This window comes from Bombus fervidus, chromosome 4 (assembly GCF_041682495.2).
Source record: "Bombus fervidus isolate BK054 chromosome 4, iyBomFerv1, whole genome shotgun sequence".
In the NCBI taxonomy this organism is placed as follows: Eukaryota; Metazoa; Arthropoda; class Insecta; order Hymenoptera; family Apidae; genus Bombus; species Bombus fervidus.
In genome coordinates, this window is record NC_091520.1 from 15,170,376 (window position 1) to 15,196,959 (window position 26,584).

A 26,584-nucleotide genomic window follows, 5' to 3' on the forward strand; every position below is an offset into this window, starting at 1 on the left:
CGCGCGTGTTAACGATATGTCGATTCCGAGGTAGACCGTATTACGTCAAAACACTAACAAACGCGCGCATATTCTACTGCTCCGTCAACCGATTGAAGAACATTCTTCAAAGGACAAGAGACGAAAGAAATAAAAGTAAAAAAAATTCTATACGTATGAAGCTGGTCACAGGTTAAATCGGTTAACTTCACGGAACAAAAAGCAGAGAAAATTAATGGAAATTATATAAGACAAGTATCGATCAAGCGGTTCGGCGTTAAAATTTACAAAATTTTAAAAAGCAGAGAATCTCAAAAACCGAATACGCGAGAAAAAGAAATCTTTTCCTTTGTGCATTAAAAGCGACAAGGTGACACGTAAACGTCATCGTCACGTTATCACTCCACCTGCGCGTTCGTTGCTGCATTCACGATCGTTATCGAATATCGTTTCAACTGTTTACAAGTACACATACACGTACACGCATCGTGAAATCAAGTATAATAAGCAGACTGCGGATTTTTATGGTTCTGTGAAAAATTTAAAAATGCAAAAATATATACAAAATGCACGTAACTAAAATACAGGAGACATTCAAAGTGAAATATTTATTATAATTTTTTAGTAGGTGAAATAAATCATGCAGATTTTATTATTTTAGTGATGTTAATAAAAATATGAAGCTGCATAAAAAAAAGCAATCTAGTAACAGGACATTCGAGAAATCGATGAAAAATGAAAAAATCGTAGCGCGAGGTACTCGAAACGTACGATTCTGTTATCGAGTCGTTGTGATAGCGCGAAATCCAATCGAGATAGCTATTGCGATCAGTCGAACTCGTAAGAATCACTCGTCCGATCGATCGAAATTCGACGTCGGAAGGCCAACACAAGTAACGTCACTTTTAGTCACATGTTTGTTCTTTGTCACGCGGTTTTACCGTGCGACAACTGACGGCCAACGATTTCGTGTTTTCTTTTTAGACAAATGCGAATGATAAAGAAACACACGAATCATCCATTCATTCATAATTATTTTCTATCCTAACAAGTTCGAGTTCAAGAACTTTAACTTCATTATGATATGTTTAAGTACTACGTTAGTCAGCATTAGATATTTACTGCTGCAATACCATGTCAACTGTGAAATACACAAATTACGCGTAACTGTAATTATGTAATTCTCGATATGACGGAACGGAGCGAAAATTCTAATTTAAAAATTCTATTATAAATACAATCTGTCATGTTACATAGAATAGGCATTTATATGATATTACAAAATAAGATTCGCATAATTGAACTAATAAATATTTGACAAGTTACAAGTCACGAGTTACGAGTATCGATAAATTCCTTTGCATAAGAGCAACAAATTTGGCAATTTAATTACCCTTATTCGATATAAATTTAAATTGTGGAAATTTGGTGCAAGAGAAGTCTATAACCTAGAGAACTTGTCACTTGTCACTTGTCAATTCACCATATGATTTTATTCATTAGTAAATTATTGTGCAAGGGGCTCCCAGATGTCAATCCACGCATCGAGATGAAAGGAGAGGCAACGATCCCTGAAACGGTTCGTGACTTTCTGTGCTTTGTACAAAGGAGCGACAGAGATTCAACTAGTAAACACTAGAGAAGTGGGTCTCGTAGACCGAGCCCTCCTCTTCATCTCATGCACGCTTTTTAACCAGGCGTAAAGTATCGATACGGGCGCGAGATAAAGTAACGTGAGACACGATAAATAGATACGGTATAGCGTAGCAGGTGAAAAACACGTTCGTATCGTTGAGACGATAGAAAGAAAAAAACAAAAAATGTCACTGTCAAAACGTACTCCGACCGTAAATACCAAAGGTCGATTTCGAAATCGTTAACCGGATAAATACGGTGATCCAACGTGAATAAAAATTGACAAGTGATAGAATGATTATTAAAGAGAAATGGTAAAATAATGATACTTTATTTTCAGATGTACGTACCTCTGCGATTGAACGGCCGAACCCGAACGGCAACCTTTATTTTATCCGTAGCCATGATTTCACACCGGTAACGCGCACTGTATATCCCGATCACAAGGAACTACTCGATGCTTTTGTTGTACACAAATACGATATTCACACGATCTTCATAGCGCTACATTATTCTCAACCCATACCGCGAACTTTTCATTCTTTCAAACGGCACTACGTCTCACCGAGCCCATGACACACTTCGCCATATTGCTTGAAGCTCGTCGTGCGCCAGACGACAGTCGTCCTATCGAGTGAACGTGCTTCCGAGAACTACCGCTAGGAACGCTCGCGAGCCCAAAGTCCTATGACGTCACGTGTTCTGAGCCATCTGTCATCTGGTGGCCGAATATGAAACTAAAGGACAGCAAATTATTCGATCGATGGAACGGTTACACGGCAACAAATTACCGCGCGATTTGAAACGTTCGTATATTTTTACGCAATAAAACGTAAACATAAAATAACGTTCTATGAGAGTACTTATTAAAAACTTATAAAGTTTATATAATATATACAAAATTATAAGAGTTATTGCTTTACATATTACGATAATAGCGTTACCTAATGTTCTTACAAAATATAAGTTACAAGTATTTCGGCTTTTAAAACTAAATAACTCTATTATATACAATCACGAAAATCAATAACTGATTATTTTTTGGTACTCATTATGGTAATTGTCGGACACAAAACAAGATTCATCATTCGAAATACAAAAAGAATAAAAATCTATATCTTATATTTTTTATAACAACAAATTTCAAATTCAATTCAATTTATCACCATCGTAACGATATTATAGATTTATCGATTTATCAAATAATAATATTATCGATAACCTTATCGATAGCAGCAGCTCTACTCTTTATACCACAAGTCGAATCATAAAAGAACGTAAATAAAAACACGTGATCAACATCTAGGGGAAAAAGGATTACACTCACTATTTTGAGATATTAAATAGAAAAATATTTTTCTAAACATTAACCTTTTAAGTATACAGACCGAATACGTTCGTCAAGTTTGCAAACTCAATTTAAACGTTTCCTATAATGATACGAAGTCATCCCTAAAGATTATAATTCACTAGCGATTATCAGCCAATAGCTGACATATATAGTATACGAAATACACAAACATTATTACATGTATTTCTTCGACAATTTTGGCGGTAAACCAATTTATTTTTAGATAATTATGCACTGATTCGCTTTTAAATAATTATTCAACAACATAATAATCTGTTTGTGTTTAATATTGTAGGTATCTTATCAATCTGAGGTGTTATCAATGATTATTAAATTTACCAAAGTAATAAGCTGTTCTTCAGAACATCCATCATACCCTGCATCTAATCTTTTGCAACACCGTTCACATTCCTCATGGCGTTGCGCAAAACCAGGAGAAATGCTTGCAACTGTTATTTTTCAATTGGCAGAATCATCTTGTATCACAGGTTTAGACCTTGGCAATTATCGTAGTTGCGTAGTAGTTGTTACTGCCTCTACAGAATCAGAACCTGACATATGGCTTCCCATTGTGAACCATCAATTCTTAACGCATGATGAAGCTGCAAATGGCAAATTTAGAGATCAAGTACAGATATTTACAAAAAAAGACCTAAATCCGGACACAATAAAAACAAAGTTTGATCGTGTAAAAGTAACTTGCATGCAGTCAGCAAATTTGAAAGAATTATTTGGACTGTCCTTCATTGAATTAAAAACAGAAGTTGTACTTGATCTGGGATTAGATATTTTTGGAAGATTCAAATTGAAAAATCCTGAGGAAAATAACATTGATGACATTAAAGAAAGGTATATGAAAATGATTGGCCACAAGAAAACAGATTATAAGGCTGAATTGCTTGCAAAAGTTAAAGAAACAGGTATGAGTAATTTTTCTAAGCGACAAGAAGAGGATAGAGAACCAATGAAAAGGCCATTGTTGCAAAAGTTGGAAGCTGGCAAAACAGAAGAAGTATTTGGAACTAGGAACAAAGATTCTGATAGTTCAACTTCGATGAATGATACTAAACATAAAAATGAAAAAGTTACAAATAATAAACCAGTAGTAAGAACTCCATTTGGTGATGTTGTAACGTCAATTAAAGAAAATAAAAATGATGTACAGAAAAATGACAGCCAAAAAAATGGTACATTTTCAAGAAAACGTACTTTATCTCCTGAACAAAGTTCCTCGAAACAGAATAAAAGAAAACAAAATTGCTCTCAATGCCAAGATGAAAACAAACTATGTAATACCTGCGGGAAGTTACCAAAACCTAAGACAATAATTACACCTAAAAAACCTGTGAAAGAACCAAAAAAATCATTTTCAAAGCTTTTTGAAGATGTATCATTTTCACTTAGTGGATATGTTAACCCACAGAGAGATGAAATTAGGAAAAAAGCTCTTCAAATGGGTGCAAGATATATTGCTGATCCTAACACAACTAATAAAAGATGCACTCACTTAATCTGTGCCTTTAAAAATACACCAAAGTATCAACAATTAAAGGGCCACTCTAAAATTGTCTCACACACCTTTGTTGAAAAATGTTTTAGTGAAAAAATAAGGTAAGGTAGCACAAAACTATGACATATATATAAGTAAATTAGTGCTACATAGTAAATAACCTTTATCTAGATTTCCTTGGAGACGATATGCCCTAGATACCAAAGACAGTGCTGAACCAGAAAGTGAAGAAGAGATTTTAGGTAGTTCATCTCCACTCAATGCATTTGAAGAGGATACGGATTCGGACTCTTATTACTGAGATCAATATTTTTATATTTTTTATGTGTTGAAAATAAGTGCTGGTATAGAACTCAATATATATGTACATAATAAATATAATTATTTAATATATTAGTTCTTATCCAAAATTCGCTTGTTATTAATATTATAATTTTTACTATAATAATAATAACAAACTTTGTTTATTACACATACTTCGTTACCAATTAAAATTAAAATAAATATGTTCATGTAATTGAATATTCTAACAAAAAAGATACGTACCTTGGATATCATAACAAGAATTTAAATTTTGAAATGTTTTCAAAGATTCATTTGTTTGGCGGTAATACGCATTACCGCAAAATCATATCAACCAAAACTAAAAAAATCATGATTTGAATACACAAAATTTTTGCCGATATATTGCGATGATTTAAAATACAATTCAACATTTTTTAAATTAATAATGGATAATTGTTAAACATTATACCGGTTCCGGAAAATAAATCGTCAATTGCATTCAAATACCAATGGCGTAAACTTATAAACTTCAAAACTCGTCTGTCACTCAGATAACAAAATGGGTGATACAAGGAACGTTTTTGGCTTCGAACTGGTACAAGAAATATATAATAGCCAGATTACGAAAAAGGAGGATGTTTTAATATTATTCGTTCATTGGTATCTTATAAAATATGGATTCAGATGTATTGGAATCGGCGATTCTGTAAGTTGTTAAAAAACAGTGCTGTATAAAATATTGCGCAATTCTAACGTTTTATGTAGTAATATCTTTTTCGCAAATTTGATCGTATAATTAAGAAAGAAGGTACATATACAAGTTCTTATTGAAATTTTGTAATGCATAACCTGTACTAATCTTCATTTCGGCATGTCCAATGTAATAAATGATTTATAATACGATTTTAATGTAGATACAAATATTGTCATTGTATAAGCTTGAAGATAGTACAGTGAAACTTCTATCCCAGCACTATTATAATATATATAAAAATTGTAGGAATAGAGTAATCTTCTAGTGATAATTACAAAAGATTTTTGTTTTTTTTTATCAGAAAGCATTTGAACCAACAGAAAAAGGATCGCAGTTACTTCCAGAAGGATGGAACACACGTCCAAATTATGCATTACGTTATATAAAGGACAGCAAATTGTTCATATTTCATGCTATAAAGTCTGACGAAGATTTACTTATAAATTTGTTGGTAATTTAAATTACATAATATGTTACGCGTTATGAAGCAATCTGTCGTATCTACAATAACAAAATAATAACTGTAAATATTTTATTTTGCAGAAAGTTGATGATCAAAATGTGTCCAATGTTCAATTTCCAATTAATCAGACTGTAAATGAACTTCATGGAGCTTTAGAAACTGTAATACCTTCATATCAAAATGTTATAAATGTAATTCAGGAAGATCTTATACACGCATTGATTCCTGGCAATATGGTTGGAAATTCTACTCAAACAAGCTTTACAAATGATCAGTCAAGAGACAATCCATTAAGGGTAGGAGAGTCGACACGTCCGTCGTCTGCATCATATCCATGGTAATATTCGCATCGATTCATAACAAAACTATGAGTAATTTTATATAGAAAGAAATGTCTGTTATCATCTTTGTATAATAAAGGCTGACAGGGAGATAAAAAAGAGAAGAATCGATGCGATTTTAATATATTAAATTTACAAATAACATATTTGAAACATCTTTACAGAATTTTCATAATTCCGATGATATAAATCTGGACGACTTTTCATCAATTTTTGAATTTTAAATCTTTACCGTTTAATTTCAAGCATGAAAAAGCAATCCTCTTGAGAATTAAAAATCTTACATTTTACGAATACAATTGATCCTGCAAACGTGATTGGTATAAACATTTTTACTCTCTCCATGACATGCCTAAAATAATTATATTCTCTTTGCAGTACTACAGGAATATTATGTAAAGCAAACAGTAACTTTATGCCAATATTTTATGTTGGAATCTTGTTAAAATATTTGTTTAAAATTTTAAAGGAACCGCGATGCTGATCCTTTAAGGGTAGGCGCCGCAGATTTAAATCCATTTGGCCAGGGTAGTGGTATGATTTTTGATCCATTTTCATCACAACGTAATCGAATGAACCCATCTAGACCTGGTTTAGGAGTTCCTGGTAGACTACCACCGTAAGTAAATAATAAAGAAATATAAAAAGTATGTTTTTATTTGTATTAACACTGCCATTTTCGTTATTATCTTATTATAGAGGCGCAGTACCACCATTCGCAAAATTTGATCCTTTTGGCCCGCCAGACGTTAATCAACCAAGACCACGTCGTGATCCAGACGACGACTACTTACCTCCTCCAGGATACGACGACATGTTTATGTAAAACGACAGAACAAAATGTAAGAAATAAAACAAGTATACTTACCTAAACCATAGTTTCGTGCAGCTTATTATATTTGCAAAATACTTCTAATTTTATAAAAGAGGAAGAAAAAAAACTGTAGAGTAATGAAGCTATCTGAAATAAACGGTTTCGCTCGTTTGCAAAAGAAAAGTTGTAATGAAACATTTTATTTTGCAACGCATCAGACATATAAATGATACATCACAAAATATTTCTTCACAAAACGACTTCCATTCTTTTTTATTTCATTACTGATGTTTTACAATATAACAAAATTTTTCATTTAATTTAATTAATGTCTTTAATACAGCATTATGTAGGAAATTACATTAATAAATCAAATATACAATAATCATAATTCTTGTTTAAATTGCGCTAACTCGTTAAATTTATTTTTTGCATAATCGATTCGAAAGGAGTGACTGTTCTTACTTCATTACGTCGGTTCAAAATAGAGGATTTCTTTGCTACCTAAGTTGTTCCTGTTCTTTATTATTTATATGAATTGAAACACTATTATTTTTTTTATATTTTTCTTAACGTAAAATAGAGTCATCATATGAAACAAATGTTCATGATCGCCGTTTATAAAATAGCAGCGATTAAACGAAACATTTCGTGCATTTTATGGGTCATTTTTCATCTTCTGAATAATAAAATAAAATTTGACAGCGTTTCGATTCAATTCTTCGAGAACGAAATCTTTCTTTCCTTCTTCTATTAATACTCTGTGAATATACGATATAATAAATATTCAGATCAAAATATATTCCTAAATCCCATTTTAGATAAGTTCTATGAATACCAATTGACTATTCGATTTAACTGTTGATTACAATTTTGGTCAACCCTGAAAAAGATCTTTAAATGTCATTTTCATAGATACCACGTTCTGCGATAAGCCCAATCAATTGATGTCCTTTCTAATTTTCGACTTCTTTTTCGCAAGAGATGTATCACAGATAAAATATTTTCACTCATAAACGTAACTACTTCAGACAGTGAAGTATAAACCGCTAGAAGAAGTGAATCGATTTGCAAAATTAAATTTGACATGACAAAAATTTGATGGTAACTTTTACGATGAATTTGCTAGTAGGTATACCTAATTAAAGTATGAATATCTTACTTAAAAGAAAAAAAGAAGTTCATTGTAAAGAAAAGGGAAATTAAGAACATTTCACCGATCGTCATCAATTGTTAACATTAAACCTAAGGAGATAGAGAAAAGAAAGATTGAATAATTAGAAAATTATTCATTTTCGGATCTAAGACTCGATAATTTTTCTTTTTTTTTACGAATGTCCCTCGTCCCATCCTCTGGTAAAAAATATTGCAGTTTTTTTAACATTACAAAAAAGTAGCTGTACCAGGTTCAAATTTCATTTCGAGTCTGCGATTATGGTGAATGTACAATGGTTATACAATGGTACTTAAAAGTTATGCACAAAAAGGACGAATATATCTTATCATTGGCGTATCGTGCAATTAAGTTCATTATTTAGTTAACAGTTCCGTACAAAAAATTTCATCTGGGTTTCTTACACGCTAATTACCAAAAACTGGGAGAGGAAAAAAATACAAACATCGACTACGATAGATTGCGTCAGCATATCACGCAACCTTCGCTATAAGCACGAGAAACGATTATGAACGCAATTCATGTATCATAATTATATACAGAAACGTACATTCACGTTAAATCTGCAGACACATGAAATGATCTAAACATTACATTCATTAGTTTAGGAGCGAATTTTTTTTCTATCTTCTGAACACAGTTTAGTGTGGCGTACAGCATCACCGACAATTTTACCAAAATTGTGATTACGATTACAATATATGCTCCACACAAAATGCGTATGCAGCCTTTTAAAATTTATCGAATAAAAGTGGGTGTTTTTTTAAAAATTTTGGTAAAATTGCCGTTAAGCTACGATAAAATTGATATATAACTCTGGAGTGATTTTTTTCTTCACTTTGTTTCGTAATATTCGTTATTTCAAGTTAACGCAGATTTCAAGTTCAGTAAGAGTTAAGAACACTCATCAATTCGGCATGCCATTGGAAATGCAACGCAATGTTCCTTTTGTTTGTTATATTTTCAAAATTAATGTTTGATCGTCTAAGTTCAAAAAATTTGCTAATTTTTGTGCAAATTGTTTTATTTCATACAAAGCTCGAAAATTTAATCATATGTGATAAGTATATGGAAATGCGTATTGCAATTTCTATGTTGATTGTTACTAATGTATACCAAATTTGATGTGATAATATAAAATAGGAAACAATATTTAAAAAAATATTTACAACGCAGCGTTCACTCATGTTTCTTCTTGCTTATGTTATATGCAAAACATCTGCAGAAAATATGTACTTAATTACAATCTGAAAGTAAATATGTTGAATTGCTTAAAACATTTATTTATTCCTTTCATTTAATCATTATGGAAAACGTGAGCTATATTCTTATTGCACTAACTCTTTAAATAACTAAATTTGATGACGGCTGGGTATAATTGCAGTACCAAAGGAACCACATTTTACTACAAATCATACTAATCCAAAGGTATTTACCCCAACCATCCTTAAAGTATCTTGCATAAATAACATATTAACTAATGTTCACAAATTAATTAGTAATATTGTGTATTTTATTTTATTGGACCAAGTAAATGCAGCCTTCTAGAATACTTGCACACAATAATCTTAAATGACATACCAAATATTATCATAAAAAGCATAAGTTCATTACATTTTTTGTTTATGTATTATACACACGATCAGATCCATTCGAATTTTATTATTATTCATACTATGTTCAGAAGGCTTTTTCTTTTCTGTAATATTTTATGTTAATTTAGTATCAAAAATAAATACAAAAATTTTGTAAAAGAAGAGTGCAAATAATGATACACAATTTATTTTACTCTTAAATCGCTTCATTTATGCTGGAGAATCAGACGGTGCAAAATATACTATTAAAATTGTTTCATAAGTACAGTTGCATTTCCATTGATAGGCCTTTCAGAACTGAGTTGATACAGTATGTCTCTTGTTATCAGGCGCGAAAACCTATACAATTAGGTATACCAATCAGTATGAATTAGTAACTTTTCAAAGAAATCGTTTGATCTATTGGACGCAGCAGGAGTTCTTTTGTCCATTCTTGAGCTTCAACCGAGATTTGGGACGATACTTTTCAAGATAGGCCAGCTGCTTTGAATTGATAGCGCCTCGTCTTTTACTGCAAAAGTAAACAACATTTGTATCTATCTCATATATAAAGGAATTGCATAAAGATAAATCAAAATGAATATATACTTACTCCCTAATTAACGCAACTGCATCTTCATACTTGAGTCCTAGCTCAATAAGGGCAAGTGCAACTAAGACTGGTGCCCTACCAAGTCCTGCAACACAATGTACCGCTACACATGCATCAGGAGACTCGCGAAATCGATTTTTTAGCAGCTCAAACCATTCATCAATGACCTACGATCAAAATTGTGTCATTAAAATCAAATAAATTATATTGTGTGGTTACTTTCAAAATACTATCAAAATAATGTTTACTTCATTTGGTGGAAATGTGCCATCGTCAAATACCAAGTCTATGACATTGATCCCTTCTGTTTTAAGTTCCTCAACTTTGTACGTTGGTTCACAGACCCTCACTACTTCTTTAACGTTGTGCTTTTTCAGTTCCTGTTAAAAGAACAATGTTTATCATATCGTATTACGGTTTATTAATATTTGTGCGTGAACAAAAGAGAAAAACGTACTTGAATAAAAGTATGTATGGTCTGATCATTGGGCCGATCAGTAATAAGGAACTTCATGTTTTTGTATTCGATCTCGGCGGGTTCTGGTCTGATATCCTTCACCCTCATGTTGCTCATTTCCTTTTTGGACAACAAGTGGTGTAAAACTCCTACTTCTTTTATGCTTCTAAGTTTTATGTTTTTAATAATTTTGTACGACACTGTTTCTCTTTATTTTTGCAATGTGCCACACTATATGAAGCAACAAAGGCTGAATTTGACAACTTAGCCCATAGATGTCAGTCTTATAAAGTTGTTTTTCATTTAACTAATTGAATACTTTGTTATTTTTTTACAGAGGACAGAACAATGGGTTTACATGTAGACCTCAAGGATGGTAGTTAAGGTGCAAATTTCACTGAAAAGGTGAGGGCTACGTTACATTAGGCGTTGTTGATATGCGATTGATTCCCACACTTGGGATCCTTGACTACGATTCGGAAGATTATCTGAAAAGGGATCACTGTGACAACCCTTGCACGATCCAGCTTATATATAACAAAAGTCACTGACTTCGATGCTTACCTATTTGGCACTGGCTGCGCCTGGATCAGGTGCGCTCAGTAACTACAATGCTTGCATTTAATATTGTAAATTAACAATTGATTCTATTTAATTCTCCTATGTTTTGCGTGATGACTAGCTGATGATTTTCTGACTTCGAGGCAATGATCCCAGTATTAAAAAATTTTTCTTTGCCTGACTAAGATGTTCTTTCCTTGTTTCTTTTTTAATAGTACCTAGCAGATTCTAGGGTATTGGGTGTGTCTCTCTATTTGTGTTGAGCCTGGCAGTATTCTGCACTATCCAGCTGAAACTCCATGTATGTGAGGATGCACTCACCAGGAAACTGTAACATAAACACAATTTTCATAATTATGTTATATATTAACAATTATATTATAAAGAAATATATTTTTGATTTTTCTACTTGAATTTTTCTTGAAGAACTATTGCTTTTATACAATATTTGGTCCATGTAAAATGAATGAAGGTTAGGTTCAGAAGACAAAACGTGACGTACGCATTTCTCAAAAAATAATAAACGCAAAATGTTACACTTATAAAAGTAACGGAGATTCTACGTCAGGTCATTGTAAGATATTTTCGATTTGTTTCCAACAAGGAAGCGATTACAAGTTGTGAATGTTTGACACGTGCCAAATCTTGCGCCAATTTTCATAAGTACCCGCACACGTAATAAATATTCTTTAAAATCCTCACCCAAAAAATCCGAAACAATTGTCGTAATACTTTGTCACGATAATTCATTACGAATATGCAGCAGACCAAATTCTATCACTGAAAAAAAGTTTGCTCGACTACGCAAATTCCAGGGGATCTGCGTTGTCATAATGACATTAGTCGACATCTCGAAGCTCGAGTAAAATCGATTAGAGGTAAAGCTTGTATGCAAAACCAGGATACGATGTATATATGCATATTGTGACTATGACGCATTTTAGAAAATTCTATTCATCTATGTTTTGTTAATTAATCAATATTCCAATTCAAGAATGCTAAACTAGTAGCAAGAAAATACTCGCGAAAAATACAAAGTTTAACTTTTATTCCGTATTTTTCTCAAATTTGTATTATAAAAGTAGTAAGGAGAATTATCTTTCGTGTTTCGTAAAAATTTCGATTACGAAACGAAATTACGTTTATACGATTTCTTCAATTAGTTAATAATTATTTGCGAATGGTAACATGGAAAAATATTGCATGCAATTAAAAAATTGAGAGAAAGGTGAATATAAAAATTATTACGAAATATATGGATTATATGGTATGAATTGTGATTAGATCATTTAGTTAGAATTTAATTATAAGCAACAGAAACGTATATGTTCACAAGGAAAAAGTAAAACTAATGTGGCGTTAAAATCTTTTAAATTTATCGGTGGCGCTAGTTGCGCGTGATCTTGTTCAATGTGTTGAATTCAAAAGATTTCAAGTAGCGCCGAAGAAAGAAGACTTTTCTCCTTATCTTTGGCACGAAAGTTTTGTGTAGATGCCAAGCGAAACAGACAGTTTAGTTTCGAAGAAGTGCTTCCGTCATTTTATGCATCTGGTTTTAAGGATTTGTACTGCTCGCAAATAGAAATGTCTAGGTTAACATTCCGAGAACGCGTTCATTAATCGAATTCACGCTATTCGAATTTAATTTGAAGTATTTTACGTTAATGATTTTTAATCGAAATTCTTAATTCAAATATGAACGCATGCAGAAAGAGATATGTTCTACCATATTTGATTCCTACAAATTACTTTTACTAATAATCGAAGACGTGAAATTTTTATCTATAATAAGCAACATTAAAAAGTTTGTCTTTCAAACCTTCTCGCTGTAATTACTTTTCATCAAGCGAAGGTAAGTACGGAAGTATGTACTGAAGTATTGAAACACAATAATATATTTTAATCCGATCGACACTTCTGAATCACGACTTAATGCGATATTTATAATTTATAATTTACACTTTGAACGTTTTTTTTCTCCACGAGAGCAAGGTTATTTACTCGAATGAGTTACGTATCGACGCCAATCGTCGGTATCGCGCAATGAAAATACGTTCGACTGACAGTCGCCTCTTTACGGACGTTTGTGAATTTGAAACGCACATCGAACAAATATAGGTGTCGATACTTCGGGGTACACGACGAATAGCGCGGCGCGTCGTTCCGTCAGGATGTCGAGACGATTTACGAAATCGTCTTTTTACGTAACGAAAGCTTCCGAAGCAGAAGACGCCGGCAACATCTCAAACTGCGATGACGGATAGGAAAAAGTGAGAGCGCTCAGATCGACGTACCGGAATAACCAGAATAATTGGCAGCCGGTACACGACCAGCCACCAACGCGACTCCACGCTTCGCAATGCGCTCGCTTCAAGGTCGAATCCATCTTGCCAACCCTATACGTCTATTATTTAATTTACGTCGGCCCTTTCGACGTTCTCGATTGATAATGAGAAGGCAACCATTCTTACGTCAACTTTGATTGAATGAATGAAATAAATTTGTAACAATTTCACCTCTGGATGAATTGATTTAAGACAACATCCGTGATAGAAATCACAGAGCCTTAACGAATAATGTAATGTTAGAATTTTTTTAAATATTCAGGTAAGGATAATGATGTAGAAATGAAAAAAAAAAAAATGAAAAGAAATAATACTACAATAAATTTTCTAATTAATAATGGAAATAGTGGTAAGATGAAATAAATGAAACGGAAAGATCTATTGCAGGGTCTTTTTAGACTTCTTGCGACTATAATACATATTTATGCGATAGAACAATTATCTCTCGAGTAATTTTAACCATTTTTTATGTATATCTCTTAGAAAACATGATTATTCCAATTTTTTGCTAAGTATCTTTGATTTTCAATGCCTAATTCATAAATATTTATGAATTCTTGAATCAATATGCGGTTTCATTAATTGCATGAATAAGTTTCCATTATATTAATCGGATTATGTTAATATTGCATTAATCGAATTGTAACTAATTGGATTTTAATTTATTTATATAAATTAATCTGCCTCGTCTGTTAATCCAGGACTAACATACACAAATCTCGAGAGAACATAAACAGAATATGATCAATCATGAAACATTTAACGTATACTAGAATGTTTTAGTCTCGTGAGAAATGAAAAAAGAAAATCAATTTAGAAGTGGTCGTACGACTTTTAATAATATTCTGAAGATTTTTCTATGCTTTATACTATTATTATATAATGTCAATAATTAATGTTAAAATATTTTGCTTCATTTACTATGTTATTTTTACAAAAGTAAGCAGAATATATCGTGTCTTGGAAATATGTATATGCATAAAAGGTTAACTTAAAAAGGTAAAACGTGTCGATGAGTGAGATATGTATAGAGGTCGCCACGTATACGTGGTTTTACCGTTAGCACCTTCGGTGGAGCGTCGCGTCGGTGGAAAAAAAAGATTCACTGAAATCAACCTAGAAACCTACTTCAGCGCGGAACACGTTAGCCCTAGTGAAAACGAACACGACGTGCGGGCACCGTTCATCTTTTTACACTCGTATATCGCAATCCGAGACAAGTGAAACTCGCCATCGTTGTGCATTCCCCTCCCCCCATTTCGATGTATGCACTTACTTTAATCCCGGAACTATAATAAATCTTGCATCGAGAAATCGTCTACGATTCGCGAGTCTTTTTTTTTTTTGACACTTTCACTGCATAACCTTTTAATGGTCAAACCTTTAACCCTCCATAGATAAGCGTTAAAAGAACAGAATTAACATCGAATATCTTGTTTTATTAATTCAACACAGATTATTATAATCATATATAATCCAGTGATGCTATTTTAGGTTAAGGTGCAAATACTTGACGCATAAGAACGTACGGCCGACCTAACCTCACTCTTGTACTGCTTAGGAGCAGTTTAGATTAATGACCTAGAAATGAGATTAAATTGGATAAAAACCAACTCCTTGGCCTCTTGCAGGTACAGGAACTCGGACAATCTGTTTTCCAGAGGAATTTGTAACCGTTATGCGACACAAAGAGCGGAAAATATTTATTCGCAAAACGTTCCTCTCGCTTTCATTGGCTATAATATTTTAGCCGATAAAATTCTGGAAACATCTGGACACAAGACAAGGTGGGACATATTATCGCGAAAAAACAATATGTAAGTTCAATGAAGCGTGCAAAATGGATGCAGGTGTTCCCTGTTTGAGGAAGATACGTCACACGGCGTTGGAATTAAGAAACTACGCTGAGAAATGCAACCCTGTTGCGTTATTTCAGACACTGTCGAGCCAATTGTATTTTTCTAAGGTTAAAGAATATCTCGAGTCTGATCGATTCACGCGATTTCTCAATGTTTCGGTTTTAGGACGTCACTTGACTCCAACCGTTGAATTAATCAATTCCGTAAGACCTTTTGTTGTCCATAGCTCCATAAGATTTAATAAATTTCATAATTCAATTAGATGTAATTCTTCTGTGATAATTAGAGATGCGTTCATAGAACATTGTGAATATTTTATCTTTAAAAAGTTGAAATAGATATATCAGACAAAGCTGAAGCATTCTCTCGCTTTCCTGTAGGAAAACGAACACGAACAAGTGTTTCCATTACGAATCCTCTCTTTTTAAGACGTATACTTCCCCATCACCTCTTTACAGCTCTAATTTTGATAAGTTAGCCCCACCACGATATTCTACGGACTTAGAATGCAGAATATTAAAAGAATTAAAGAAGGAATGAGAAATTTGTCTTTTTAAAATTGACAGAGCGCAATCCTTAAAAGCTGCATGAAAATCAATCGAACATATTCCATGTTCACGTTTCTATTTCCCACTCAGTAGAGTAATTCGATCAGCCACGAATATACTAGCTACTATGTTGCGAGCTTACTTTGCGATTACAGAGAATAGCCACCCTTCCTGAAAGCGCAATTCTTTTTCCGCTTATCAACGTGGTCGTGATCCGATAGAAATCGATGAGCGATAAGAACTTCCGTTTTGGAGCGAAATCGCCAGCAAAGTGGACTTTGCGTAGATACTGAGATTGTAATTCGTCGTGGAGGCTCTTTTTTTAAACGATTTCCTGCCCATAAGCTCCTTCAACGTTTACTACGAAGGACGTTTACGTCTATGTCGTATGTGTTATATATACGAGACATTTTAAAATTTCTTTAATACGTTAACGAGACACCACTGTCACGATTATATCGATAAAATTTCGTAGAAATCTGAGAATGTATACAGAAATTACAAGATATCTGTTGTAAACGTATATTCAGTGAAAACATGGAATATCTACTTGAAACGTATATGTAACAAGCGTTGCCGAGATGGAGTGTCGGAGACTCCGCAGGTGCAATCTTCCTTACTGTCTTTCATTCTGTTTATAATTAAATAGCTTTGTCTTTTTTCTACTATTCGACATCAGATACTACGATAGAAGCATTCACGCAAATACACCGAAATGTGTACTAAAAATAAAAAAGCTCTTCAAAAAGTTTCGTCATTACCAAGTGATAGCAATTGTCCGTAAAATAGAAACCGCAAGACGATCCGAATTCCTAGAACAATTAATCACTTCGACCAATTTGCTGTTTTGTCGTTGGTTGGCGTCTAAGTCTCGAACGTCAGCCAACTAATTCCTAAGGTAAAAGAGAACTTTCATTTCGACGCGAACTGGAATTTATTCAGAAGCATACATCATACGACACACTCGGAACGTTCGTATATTTCAGCCACGGCTGCAACTCGTGCAATTTTCCTACCATAAAGTTGCACGCATCTCTTTATTGGTAATTGATAAGAAACGCGTTAAAGCAACGGTTACGTCATGCGAGCAAATGGTAACTGTTGGACAAGAATAAAATTGTTATTGCAACTCGATCTTATCGCATCAGGCATCGGGGAAAGAGAACATTTTCACGAACAAAATGAATATTTCGAATTCGATCCGTAAACGCACATTATGTCGCCATTTGCCTGCCACTTCGAAAATTTAAACATTTATCTCGCATCAAGATTCTACGAGCATAAAGAGCAAACCACGCGAAACAAACGTATTTCATAGCTATGGTGTCGGATTGTAATCAGTTCGTTTCTTTCCACCAATGTTTGATTCGTAATTACGTCAGCGGTCGATGCAATTTCCAACTTTCAACACTGTTTACCCTCGCGCATCTCGTTTCCGAGCCTCTTCGTAGTCCTCTACGCGTCGTAAAAAGAGAGAAGCATAATAAAATGAAAACGTATTATTGTAAAAGCTTAAGGATACTTAAAAGATTCTCGAAGAATTTTAAAAACTAATATTAAAATACGTGCACAAATCACACGTGAAAAACTACGATTCTTTGTTACGGATATACATATTTTGTTCTTTTATATATATTATATGTATTGTTTTTTTCCTGAATGTTAATTCTTATGAATACGTGCGCGTTTCTGAATGTATTTTCAACAATACATCATGAACGATTTAGGAGCCGACATACTTGGAATGCACAAGCGGGCAAGACAAAGGACGCGCGTAATAAATTTCCATCAAGCGCATAGTCGTTTGCGAAATTGCGGGACAGGGGAAAATTTCTGCGAATCGCCGCGCCGAATTCTTTTTTATCAACCACGAGCCATTGTTGGCTGATCGATCGTGAACAAACATATAACGCCGATCCATCATCGTATTTTCTCGGCGATAATACGGCCAACTGAAAACACGTGACAAAATGTGAAGAACGCGGTCGTAGAAACTTTTTTGCGAAAGAGCCACTACAGTTCTGTGAAATTTTCAATGCGGATGGATTATCTTTGTTCGATTCAATAGATTCATCAATTTCGTATATCGATTCTTGAGTCAATGATAATCATTTCGAAGCTTTTTAATTTGTATTTAAATCAGTTTACAGTGGCGGTCAAAGGACAATTTATCAGCTAAAAAGTATAAACTGTAATTTTACGAAATGGATTCGTAATAAACTTAATAAGAGCAACAAATAATATAATAGGGGTCTTATTTATTTTCTCCATTCGTACTTCACGGTCCAACGTAATTCGACGCAAACGTTGCTTCTCGTAAAGCACCACGCTTACGAATCTCCTATCTTCGAAAACTAAAACCCAGAACCTAAAATCTACGCCCTTAAAACCTATCTATTGCCAAATGGCAAACGAACGTTAAATAACGTTCTATATATTTTTGTATATTACGTTCGCCCTACGCATTTTTGCATCTTCGAATTTTCGATTGAAAAATCCACCATCCACAATGGACAGTGTTAATCCGGAAATTGAAAGAGCTTCGTAGAAATGGAGATTCTACACGGAAACTTTTGCTCGTGGAGCGTCTGGGAAACAAAGCACTTCGTACTTGGTCGAGGCATGTTTGTTCGTGCCTTTTAATTAAACTCATCGGCTAAGCGCAAGACAAATGCGTAAATTCGAGCCGAATTCAATGATGGTACGGCAAATAGAATTTTATTTACCGTTTGCCGTGCTTAAGCTGTCAGTACGCGTTGCACTTTATCTGCCTGTCAGCGTTTTCACTGTACCACGATATTTTAAGCCCAAGCAGCCAACTATAAATATAGGTGTACTCGACCGGCCGGCTGTTTACCATTTAAGTTTCGCGTTAAACGTCAACATTCCACCTCGTTTTCGTCCCGTCCTGCAATTCACCATTAACGAATTCGTTAACTCGTAAAGAAGCTTCGACGTTTTGGCTCTTCTTTGACGCTAGGAAGCTCGGTCGGGCCATTTTTACTCAACCGCATATACATAGCGAATCGAAGATATTAAAAGAATATTACGTTCCATAAAATTCCTTCAACGTATTACGAATTGACGGTATTCGTTCATTGAGTCAGTTGGAAAATCGTGCGATAACCGGCACGAAAGATAATTAACACAGTTTCCGTTTAAATTCATCGCGCTTACTAGTCTCGGGGCAGCGTGAACGAGCAATCTTCCTTAGGAAAAAAAGCGGCAATGTCGCAGTCGATTCCGAAATTGGCAGTAGAACTATTTGGCAGAGAGCTCGAACAGCGAGCGCACATATAAAGAAAAATATCTTCGCTGTTATGTCAGACGATAATTCGCGCAGTTGACATCGTGCGTGCATTGTGGACGAATGGCAAGGACATTGTCCACGTGATGGAACGGTAATCGACGAAATGGCACAATTAATTACAGCTTTAGCTTACACTACGTTTAACCCCTTACGTGGTCACAGTCCGTAACTGTCATGGACAAATCGACTATGTTTGCGCGTCATGTCAATTCCTCGCTGTTACGAATTCTAGCGGTGCAAACCGATTTGTCGCATGACGAATATAAGTAAACAGAATGTAGTTGTTGGCCTTCAATTGGCGATAGAATTATTTTGCATATTAGATCCTAGAGTGGAAAAGAATTTATGAAGATTCGTGAGGTCTTCTAAAAAAAAAGTTTTATTTGAGATTTTTTTACTGTAAAGAGTCGAGAAAATAGATACAGAAAATCTGATTTCGTTGCATTATACGATGTTTCGTTTTAGCACAAATTACATAAACAACGTAAACGAGAAAAATAGTGTAAAAATATTTGAAATTTTAATGTAAAACGTTTATCATATTGTTGGGCGGTATGATGATAAGGCCAATTAACGTTTCAGTTAGAAATCAATGACACGAATAAATGGAAAGTTCGTGTAATATAATACATTCGTAAGAAATTAGCTATAAGAAACCAACGTTATTAGTATTATTGTAAACGATAGTTGCGATAGAATTCGTACGAGCAATTTTATATGATAATTTCAGGACACTCTGTTTTAATGGACAGCGGCGAACCGAAAGGGAGGATATTTCTTTTGAAAATGTGAAATGAAATTTCTCTTTCGAACAAGCTTTTGTTTCCGACGAAATTAATTTAGAGAACAATAGACGTTTATTCTGTACCGTTAAGATCGGACCGCAAACATCGTTATTATTCATAGTAATTTCACAATCAACGTAATAATTGTAATTTTCCCACTAATTATTTATTTATAGCAAGTCTGGATATTTGTAGAAATTAAATAAACGAAACTTAGGGAGAAATTAATTTTGCCTATTTTGTGTGTTAGATCAAAATAGCATTACAATTTTTATTAGAATTATATATTATATATTTATATTTATATTTATTATATTCGTAACAAATATATAGTCTCTACTTAGATACTTTCGCGGCAAAATTTAAATAAATTTTTAATACGTTGGATTATTGAAATTTCTTTAGAATATTTTAAAGTTGCGAATATTATGAATTCACTCGTTACGCGAAATTACAAAATTTATACATTCTCGCGTTTCCTTATAATCTAAATGCTATTTAGCAATTGAAAATACTCGAAGAAACTGGCGGATAAAGGGCTAAATAAACGATGAAATAATTTCGAAGTAACTTCCTTTTGTTCTTTGTTTTACTGCTTCAGTTTTATGTCTTTAGGATATACATATTGCGTGTCAGACTATCTAAGACTATTTATTCTGTGGCGAATCCACCTGTTGATGCATTTAAACGATGACAAGATTGATTGTTAAATTAGAATAAAATGCTTCGCAGAATAATATGTATTAATACGGCAATAGCGTTAACGTTTTAAGCTCTATTATTCATAATATCATGACGATATTCATAAAACAATATGACAACCGATTGTTCGCGTTATCGACGTATTGTCAAAGATATTACAGCAAATAACAACAACATTGCCAGATTACATATTTAATATACTCGAAAGCGATCGAATTATCTAAGAAGGAAACGTTCAAAACAAAAAGTTGAAGGTATCGACGTCAATTTTGTCACGAGTAGACCGCGGATTTTTATGCATTTATTTATATCCAAAAATTTAAAGATACAAAAATTCCATAGAATATTTAAAATAATTGAAATACCTAATTGCTGTAACATTTGGTAGATTAAATAAATTTCTACGATCCAGTCACAAAGTAAAAATAGAAGAAGAAAAAAAGAAGAAGAAGAGGAACACGAATTCACAATTTCTTGTAAAATCGTAGCAGAAAGAAACAGAGGAGAAAACGCCGATGAACGATCATCGATTCGAATTTCCTGTTGCTACGAGATACGAAACCCGGGGCAACTTTCCACAATTTTGCGCCGATTCTCGTTCGAGAAAGTCACCGTTGCAGAACGGCTCTCGGTCGTACGCTAAACAAGGAAATTCATTGTTAATTATCGCGACATGGCAGCCGGTGCGCGAGTCTACTGTACGCGAGAGCGTGTAACAATAAACGCGAGACAAGAGAAATCGCGGGTCAAGAGTCATCGCGCGTATCATCTATCGCCGGCGAGTTTATCGAGCAACAAGAAAGAAAACAGCGATCGTCTATTATGGAAAGGAAATTTTCTGCCGGTTCAATGGGAGAGCGAATTATTTGAAACGCGGATGCGATACCGTGCTTCGATAGCTCTATTAGCGCGGAAAATATGTTGCTGTTGCGACGAAGATCTCGCGTCTAGAAACGTAGCATTTTATGCATTTACGAGAGATTTGAGAGTGTAAAAAAGAAAAAAAAAAAGAAAAGAAACAAGAAGAGTATAACGTGAATAAATGAATTCTGCAGAAGTACGTAAAACATGGCAAGTATAGTGGTCGTTATAATAAAATAGGTAAAGACCATATTCTCCGCCCTAGGTTTCATTTTCTTTAATTATATCCATTCGTAGAAGCATGAATTTGCACAAGTTTCTGCAGTTTACTTATGAGAAAAGTAAATGGTACTCCATTATCACGTTCCGATGTTATTATTCTCTCCTCTGTACGATATAAGTTGCAAAATATTCGTCAAATATGTACCTATTAAGATTCCTAATACCAGCAACGTAAGAATAAGAACAAAGAGGTCAGAATATCGTCGAAACGCGTATTTTTCTCGACGAGACGAAAGAATCGGGCAGCCGTGGTCCTGACCATGAGAAAACGTTACGTTAGACTTGCAAAAAATGGTAAATGCACGGCACGTTAACAAAATATTGGCTTGGAGGTTTTGGTTTTACCTTCGCGATCGCATAGATAAGCTCGATGAGAGAACGACAATCGTAAAAATGTTGAAGCAGACACCAGCGTGACATCAGAGTTAGATTAACTCTCCAAGTGCTCGGTCTATCGGCGCCTTTCCCCACTTTTCTCTTTTTTTTCTTTTTCTTTTTCAAGATATGCATTGTACCGTATAGCGTTTTTCTCGTGCGAAAAATAAACGAGTTCGCCGTGTATATCAAGATAGTCTGCAAGATCCGAGATTAGAATCGAGTAGAACGTTAATCACAATGACGAGAAAAGTGAAATTAAGTTTTCCAGTTTTCAATATTCGTTTCGGAAGATAGATAATCGAGGATAATTTTGAAAGAACGTTAATTACTATCGAGTAAGATAGACCTTGGCGAAAAAAAATAAAGCAAAGATATTAAGCAACGCCTGGTAACAATAGAATATAATCAGACGACAAGTATTATTAAGTACCTAGTCATTACAGATTGTTAGAAACAGTTGCTAGTAAAGCTTGGAACAAATCTATCAGAGATGAGTCATCTCGCTGATAAAAGTACATAATCTCTATTCCAAAAATACTTATTTATTACGTATAAATATGCGTGACTTTTATCTGTTTGAACAGTTGATTCATTCACATAAACGTAATTGAGTCAACGATCGTTTCGGCGATAAACCTAGAAATTTGTATCTTACCGTCTGATCTTTCGATTTGGCTGATCGAGTTTAATCAAATTATAAAACCTTGAACTTTTATTACACATGTTAGGGACACTTTGTTACAATCGAATTTATTCCACAATTTAATTTGTTCTTAATACACTGTGAAACGTATCGGCAAAATTATTCAAATTTAAAAGCAGAGTTATATTTCTAACTTAAATTTCGCATGTTTGAACTAGAAAGCTCGTTACAACGAAACGATCGTCGTCCTTCCGTCTCGTAATGCGACAACGATTTTCCAAAATTTCACAGATCAGCAGCAATTTATCATAAACGAATGGCACATTTTAGGTTTGCTAAAGTGACTCAAGAAAATGTCCCAAAAATTGATATCGCGACGTGCCTGGTTTCGTTTCTCAAAAAATATCTCGAAATACGAGAACGCCGAAACTTGAACCCAAGACGAGGTCAGCGCTTAAAATTACATACACCGTGAGTAATCTCTCAACTTTGTACGGATCAAACTTGCCGCGCCTCTTGCACTTTGCAAACTTGTTGCACGTACGAACTGCACTTAATGCACCAAACGTGTTCATCAAATCGTTCTAACTTCGGCAAATCTGCAACTTTCCAAATACTTTCGAAAATATATCGAGTTTTCCAGTCAAAAGCGTGCGTTTTGAAAAAAACGCGACGACGATTTTTCGGATTATCCGCTAGAAATCGATGCAATCTTTTTGTATCGAAAAGCTCGAAACAACAGGATTAGTCACTGAGCTTTCACGATAAACTTCATCGAGGCGCTGAGAGGGAAACAATAATTTCCTCGCGTAGAAAGGGTTGCCGCCGCATTATGTTTGCGAAACTTCAATCAATCAATCGATTCGCGTTCCAGGAACTTCCTAATCTATCGGAAATCGATTATTAGGTCTGATAAAGTAACGATATTCTCGAAAAATAAAACAGCGACGTGTTCAGGGGGAACGCGCGATTCAACGTGGTGCACATGATCCTGACATTTGGAACGCGCTATATTTATTCGGAAAGCACGTGTTTACCGATCTTCCCCCGTCTTCGTGCTTCGATACTTATAAATATACCAAGACCGTCGCGAGCTTTGTCGCCTTTGTAGTTGGCTACGATAGTCGAGATTTTTAGCGTGACAATATAAAAAGCACGATCTTCTCGCCCTCTCGTTTCATTCTCCCCGTTTTTTCTTTGCCCCCGCTTTTTTTCGCTCTCTCTCTCTCTCTCTCTCTCTCTCTCTCTCTCTCTTTTCTTTGTCGTGCGCGTAAATTCGCTTTTAAAGTATTCGCGGAAATTCATGAACGAAGAGCGTTGAACCGATGCACGAGAATTTGCATTGACCTTTATTGCCTCTTTTGAGCGTATCACGGATGAAACATTTTTTTCTCTTCTCGCTTCTTTCTGCACTCTGGCTTTTTCAGGAAATAACTCGGCGATACTTTTGCAATAAATATTTCTATAATGTCAAACATTACCAGCTTTTAATATTACGCCACGTGTACTTTGTACGGTGTGTTTTTCAGAGCAGAGAGATTTTCAAACGTTCGTGGAACGTCAGTGTACAAGGTGAAATGATAAATACGTTTTCACGGGTTTCTCTAAACGGTTAACAATTATTATAAAAAGAGTGCAATTTCGTTCGGATATCGATCCAGAATAATGTTACTCGATCCTCTCAACAGCTTTTTTCCTTCTTTTTTATCATACGCATATACCGTTTCGTATTACTTCGTGTATTTTTGAAATATCGTCAAATATTTGTCTATCGTCGAATAATACATTTCGAATGAAATATTCTGTACTCGCTTATTCATCGATTAATTAAAAATATTCGGCAGGTAATCGTGAACATCCAAAATCTGTTTACGCGAACGATACGATCAGAAATACAACGTTGAAAAGTAAATAACAATTGAAACAGTGAAATAGAAACTCTGTTCTTTCTTTCTCACTGAACTTCGTTGAATAATTATTCAAATGGTCGTGGTTTTTCGGAAAGTCAATGCGAATCGAATGGAACATCGTAAACCAAAGAAAAAGCTCGCACGAACGATTCCGGCGATAAGAATCTCCGTCTAAGCAACAGTTACGTAATTCTTGCACGTTTGATCGTCGATAGAAGTTGTTTGACGGTTCTGCAACTGAGAAATTATGTCATCGGACAACGCGGCACGCCGGAAGCGGACAAGAAACTACGCGAACCAGTTTGCGGTAGTAGATAATTCGAGGAATCTGAATTGATCGATCGAGTGGCAATATTTTCACGACGATTTATAAAGTTTCCAAGACCACGCGGTATCCGCCGCGTGTCATCGATTAAAATGATGACGTTCTAACAAAACGTGTAAAGATATATCGAAAGGAGAGGATTTCGCCAAACTTTCCACTTCTTCGGGCTTGTGACGTTAATTTATGAGAATAATCTTGTTCTCATATATTTTTCATTTATTAAGTTGTCCGAAAAGTTTCTTTCGTTTTACGAGGAAATAATAGACGTTCAACGTTATTTCTTTCATATCGTTTCGTCGAATTGCGTACGATCCATTTTGTTCCTTTGAGACAAACATCGCGACATTTCACAAACTTGATTTCACGTTTGACGAAGGTGCACCGTTGTAAATAATGTCTTACGAAAGAAAGACATTTTTCGGACAACCTAATATATTTCATACGATGCTGTTGCCTAGAAATATTTGTTAACGAACTTCTAGAAATTATTAGTTGCAAACAAACTCTAGGGAAAATTGTTTTATCCGCGTTTACACGCAGAAGAATTTTACTGCTCAATGATATCGCATTATTGTGAAAATAAGAAATATATTATTAGCTGTTAAAGGTTATCACGGTGGAAATCTCACTCTGAGCTCTAATTCATAGTATCTAATTCTATCATCTCTATTTTAATATCGTCGTATAAACAATCGTGGCAAACAATAATTTTTCTATTTTTCTTCTTTAATATTGAAGTTTTATCGCTTAATTACCACGTTTAAATTACATTTGTCTGACTCTATCGAGTCCTGAAACAAGGAAAATATATTTTCAAGTGGAATGCCATTCACGAGTATCGTGATATCGAGTATCGCGATTTTCTTCGACGATAGCCTTTTAGGTGAAACCGGCGAATTAAAATTCTATGTAATAAAATACGAGAAATCAAACGATTAGCCCGGAGAAAATACAAAACAGTAGCCCCGATATAATTAGTCAAATTCGAGCATGCTGCGCGAATTTTCAAACTCTGTTTCCTCGACAACAATAGGACAAATGCCACTCTAGATTTTCCATTTATCTTCTCACGCAGACTCGCCTCTTTTCCACTTGTATCGCCAGTTCAGCGACACCCTATATATT

The 26,584-nt window shown here is 34.4% G+C and overlaps 4 protein-coding genes across 13 annotated transcripts in view; 2 read left to right on the top strand and 2 right to left on the bottom strand.

Annotated features, from left to right (window-relative positions):
- The window catches only part of LOC139986319 (kinesin-like protein KIF13A), a 157,990-nt gene extending 155,763 nt beyond the window's left edge, over window positions 1-2,227 (bottom strand). For 2 of the 6 annotated variants that reach the window (XM_072001541.1, XM_072001543.1), the window contains exon 1: window positions 1,965-2,224. In XM_072001541.1, the coding sequence (XP_071857642.1) occupies window positions 1,965-2,019 (55 nt within the window). In that variant the 5' untranslated portion in view covers window positions 2,020-2,224. Of the gene's footprint in view, window positions 1-1,964 lie in introns of all 6 variants that reach the window. The other 4 variants (XM_072001540.1, XM_072001539.1, XM_072001542.1 and 1 more) reach the window with 4 other exon arrangements.
- A 676-nt stretch (window positions 2,228-2,903) lies between these two features.
- Window positions 2,904-4,866, top strand: Xrcc1 (DNA repair protein XRCC1). The gene is made up of 3 exons (XM_072001555.1): window positions 2,904-3,168; window positions 3,261-4,576; window positions 4,647-4,866. The coding sequence occupies exons 2-3, from the start codon at window positions 3,288-3,290 to the stop codon at window positions 4,774-4,776; spliced, it is 1,419 nt and encodes a 472-aa protein (XP_071857656.1). The 5' UTR covers window positions 2,904-3,168; window positions 3,261-3,287; the 3' UTR covers window positions 4,777-4,866.
- A 373-nt stretch (window positions 4,867-5,239) lies between these two features.
- On the top strand, window positions 5,240-7,191 carry Pi31 (Proteasome inhibitor 31 kDa). Its single transcript, XM_072001564.1, has 5 exons — window positions 5,240-5,466; window positions 5,816-5,965; window positions 6,058-6,314; window positions 6,788-6,937; window positions 7,018-7,191. The coding sequence occupies exons 1-5, from the start codon at window positions 5,320-5,322 to the stop codon at window positions 7,142-7,144; spliced, it is 831 nt and encodes a 276-aa protein (XP_071857665.1). The 5' UTR covers window positions 5,240-5,319; the 3' UTR covers window positions 7,145-7,191.
- A 185-nt stretch (window positions 7,192-7,376) lies between these two features.
- LOC139986329 (PRL-1 phosphatase) overlaps window positions 7,377-26,584 on the bottom strand; it is an 89,710-nt gene continuing 70,502 nt past the window's right edge. For 2 of the 5 annotated variants that reach the window (XM_072001568.1, XM_072001569.1), the window contains exons 2-6: window positions 11,515-11,839; window positions 10,951-11,438; window positions 10,742-10,873; window positions 10,494-10,660; window positions 7,377-10,412 (exon numbers count right to left, since the gene is read on the bottom strand). In XM_072001568.1, coding sequence (XP_071857669.1) covers window positions 10,301-10,412; window positions 10,494-10,660; window positions 10,742-10,873; window positions 10,951-11,067 — 528 coding nt within the window. In that variant the 5' untranslated portion in view covers window positions 11,068-11,438; window positions 11,515-11,839 and the 3' untranslated portion in view covers window positions 7,377-10,300. Of the gene's footprint in view, window positions 10,413-10,493; window positions 10,661-10,741; window positions 10,874-10,950; window positions 11,439-11,514; window positions 11,840-12,213; window positions 12,338-13,330; window positions 13,654-26,584 lie in introns of those variants that run through there. The other 3 variants (XM_072001572.1, XM_072001570.1, XM_072001571.1) reach the window with 3 other exon arrangements.

Excerpts from the sequence above, each read along its gene's own strand:
- Xrcc1 (XM_072001555.1), top strand. The coding sequence starts at position 3,288 with ATGATTATTAAATTTACCAAAGTAATAAGCTGTTCTTCAGAACATCCA. Across the intron at positions 4,577-4,646 it reads TGTTTTAGTGAAAAAATAAG|ATTTCCTTGGAGACGATATG; the intron begins GTAAGGTAGCAC and ends ACCTTTATCTAG.
- Pi31 (XM_072001564.1), top strand. The coding sequence starts at position 5,320 with ATGGGTGATACAAGGAACGTTTTTGGCTTCGAACTGGTACAAGAAATA. Across the intron at positions 5,467-5,815 it reads GTATTGGAATCGGCGATTCT|AAAGCATTTGAACCAACAGA; the intron begins GTAAGTTGTTAA and ends TTTTTTTATCAG. Across the intron at positions 5,966-6,057 it reads ATTTACTTATAAATTTGTTG|AAAGTTGATGATCAAAATGT; the intron begins GTAATTTAAATT and ends TTTATTTTGCAG.